The sequence below is a fragment of the Herpailurus yagouaroundi genome, unplaced genomic scaffold (assembly GCF_014898765.1).
Source record: "Herpailurus yagouaroundi ecotype Mexico unplaced genomic scaffold, PumYag 29, whole genome shotgun sequence".
Classification (NCBI taxonomy): domain Eukaryota; kingdom Metazoa; phylum Chordata; class Mammalia; order Carnivora; family Felidae; genus Herpailurus; species Herpailurus yagouaroundi.
In genome coordinates, this window is record NW_024412377.1 from 10,967,361 (window position 1) to 10,970,411 (window position 3,051).

Here is a 3,051-nt window from a genome sequence, read left to right on the forward strand (position 1 = left end):
GGAGAGAGGGAGGGAGAGAGGGAGAGAGGGAGGGAGAGAGAGAGAGGGAGGGAGAGAGAGAGAGGGAGGAAGAGAGCTTATGTGCTCTCTCTAAAATAAAGAAAATTAAAAACTCTTAAAAGTATGAATGATGTCTTTTTTTAGGTCTATCTTCTGATTCTTTACAATAAACTCATATCACTTTGCTAAGTTGAGATTTTTGTTAAAAAAGAGCAGGGTAACTGTGTGCCATGCTGGGTGGCAGCCGGTTCCAGGCCCCGTCCTGCCCCTGGCCCACCACAGTACTGTGAGTGCTTAGTGCCTGTCTGGGGCATTGAGTGGTGCAGAGCAAGGGCCTGGTAACTTCTTGTGCTACCTGCAGTGTGTTAAGCATTTTTTGACAAAATGAAAATGCTGGTCATCAATATGCACGGGCGATAGTCTGTAAAGAAAGCGTGCAAAGGGACACCAACAGTTGGGCTCATTGTGTGTCACGGATACTTTTAACAGCTGTGACAGTAAGAACTAGCGGCAGGTACCGTGACGCAGGGAATTCTACGTTGCTGTACTTGTGCAGAGGGAGTTTCTTGGACTGCATGCCACCACGTTCCTTTTTCTGTGTTGCCAGTGATGCAGCCATGGGAAGGGTCTGATCTGTAATCCGCAGACCGGCACTCTCTACGCGGAGTGCAGTCTGCTTGAGGATACGAAAGGGTGACACAGGACACATAACGCCATCTCGGTGGGAGTGAATACCCTCAGGTTCCCATGGCGGGGCCATCCGAATGGGGAGCTCTGCTCTGGGCTCCAACAGAGGGCATCTGCTTATGCTCTTCCAGCAGGACTTTGGGGTTGATACAAACAAAGCAAAAATTAGCATTTACAGTAAAACCTTGGATCGGGAGTAACTTGTTCTGTGAGTGTTCCGCAAGACGAGCAAACGTTTCTCACAAGTTTTAACTCGATAAACGAGCGACGTCTCGCAATACAAGTAGTTCGTGACCCCAGATGTCACACGATCCCAACTGAGCCAGCGGCTCTTAAAATCCACTTCGGTATGCAAGCCCTTTGGATATCACGCGTGTTTCCAGAATGGCCCGCAACTAGAGAGACAGAACACCTGTGAGAAGGGGAGCCACTAGTTTTGACTCAAGGATGCTGGTCAGAGCATTATTGCCATAAGAGCCGGCGAGGACTGTTTCCCACGGACTGTGACCTTGGCTGACTGTCGCAGCTCCACAGGTGCCCTCTCTCCCTGCACATCTGTTAGCTGATTCTAGCCTGCAGATGTGCCGGAAAAGGAACTCAGAGGCTGGAGTCTGTGGCTGGAGTCTGATCCCAGAGTACCCTACCTAGTTCAGATTTGGGTGAAAATGGAGGGAAAGAACGGACAGGTGCACAGGTGCATTCTTCAGGGTGCTCACTGGGTGGGCGGCAGACCAGGTGGCAGTGAGGAGGCTGCTGCAGGGGGTGTGGCAGAGGGACAGTGGCTCAGAGGACCACGCGAGAGGGGAGGGGAGGCCAGAAACATGGAGAGGGGTCTGGATAGGTTGGATGATCAGATTTCACGGCTGGATAGGGAGGGAGGAGCCAAAGAAAGAGGTGTCTTGGTGGGTTTTGGGGAACTTCTAAGAGGAGCAGCGTTGTGACGAACTAACTGCAGCTGGGGTTTGCTGAAGGTGCACGCTCCCCACTGCTGCCTTCCCTGGAATGGGAGCCTCAAGGGCGACTGAAGGTGGAAAGGGGAACAACATAGTGAGAACTAATTTGGGGAGAAAGTGGTATATGTTTTTCAGCCTCACAGTAAACTGGTAGGCTTGAAGATGGGCACTTCACGGAGTAGAAAAGCTGGATTGAAGGTGTGCACGCAGCGTGGTTCCTTTCGTGCCTCGGTTCCTCTTCCGTGGAGAAAGTGGATCCGTTTCCAGAAGATTCTCTATTGGCCCCAAAGCGACAGGCGCCTGGAGCTCGTGTAGACAGGAGAGCTTGTTTCCACACAGAACAACAGCCCATGGTTGATCCGTGCGTAGTTTCTGGGTTCTAGTTAAAACCTGCAGCGTTGGGTTTTGTCGGTTCTGGGTGACTGCTTCACAGTGGGCTTGCCATCTGGACCCTTTTCAGGATTCGAAGCCAGTGAGTGAGTCAGAGTATGTTTGTGCGCCCACTTGTGTACTCTGTTGCTTTGTGCCTAACAGTCTGCCTCTCAGCTAGTTGATTTGTAATTTTGCAGTTTTAAAAATAGAAATTGAAACCAATGCTTAGAGTTTATGGAAATCAGATAGCAAATATGTACACTATTTTGTACCAGGTGATTCTGCTGTTCAAAATATAACTGAAGTTCGTGGGCTGTGTTTCAGAAAGCGCCATCCTCTGTGTTTCTTAGAAAGAAGCTTCTTGTCCGCCTTCCCTCACGAGCCCTCTTTCTCTGCCCCTTTTGCAGAACGTGTATGTAAACATAAACCGCATAATGTCGGTGGCAAATCGCTTGGTAGAGTCTGGCCACTACGCCTCTCAGCAGATCAAGCAGATTGCGAACCAGCTGGAGCAGGAGTGGAAGGCATTTGCGGCAGCCCTGGATGAGCGGAGCACCTTGCTGGACATGTCCTCCATTTTCCACCAGAAGGCTGAGAAGGTCAGTGCCCGGGCCCCACGGCCCACGGGGTGGTGACAGGAGGACTTCCTCCTTCGATACCCTCCCAAGTCCTTGGAGGACTTTTGTGTGACCCTTATAGTGCCTAAGAACATGAGCTCTGAAGCCAGGCTGCTGGGAGTTAAAACCCCAGCTCTCTTACCTGGTGCTGTGCAATCTTAGGCAAGCTACTTCACCTCTCTGTTCCTTGGTTTTCTTGTCTGTAAAGTGGAACTAAAAGTATGTGCTTGAGAGGAGTGATTTATCACATAAATGAGATATTTCGTACTAGGTGCCCTGTGTAGTGCCTGGTAAGTAGTGTAAGTACTGTAAGTACTAATAAGTGGTAGCCACTGTTCTTGTTCCCTCTTCTCCCTTCTCCCCACTCTACTTCCCTCCTTCCTTCCTTCCTTCCTTCCTTCCTTCCTTCCTTCCTTCCTTCC

General features: G+C 50.3%; 1 protein-coding gene across 2 annotated transcripts in view; it reads left to right on the forward strand.

Moving 5' to 3' along the window:
• Window positions 1-3,051, forward strand: part of TRIO (trio Rho guanine nucleotide exchange factor) — a 234,913-nt gene that overhangs the window by 28,597 nt on the left and 203,265 nt on the right. For both annotated transcript variants that reach the window (XM_040494140.1, XM_040494134.1), the window contains exon 6: window positions 2,420-2,611. In XM_040494140.1, the coding sequence (XP_040350074.1) occupies window positions 2,420-2,611 (192 nt within the window). The remainder of the gene's footprint in view (window positions 1-2,419; window positions 2,612-3,051) is intronic.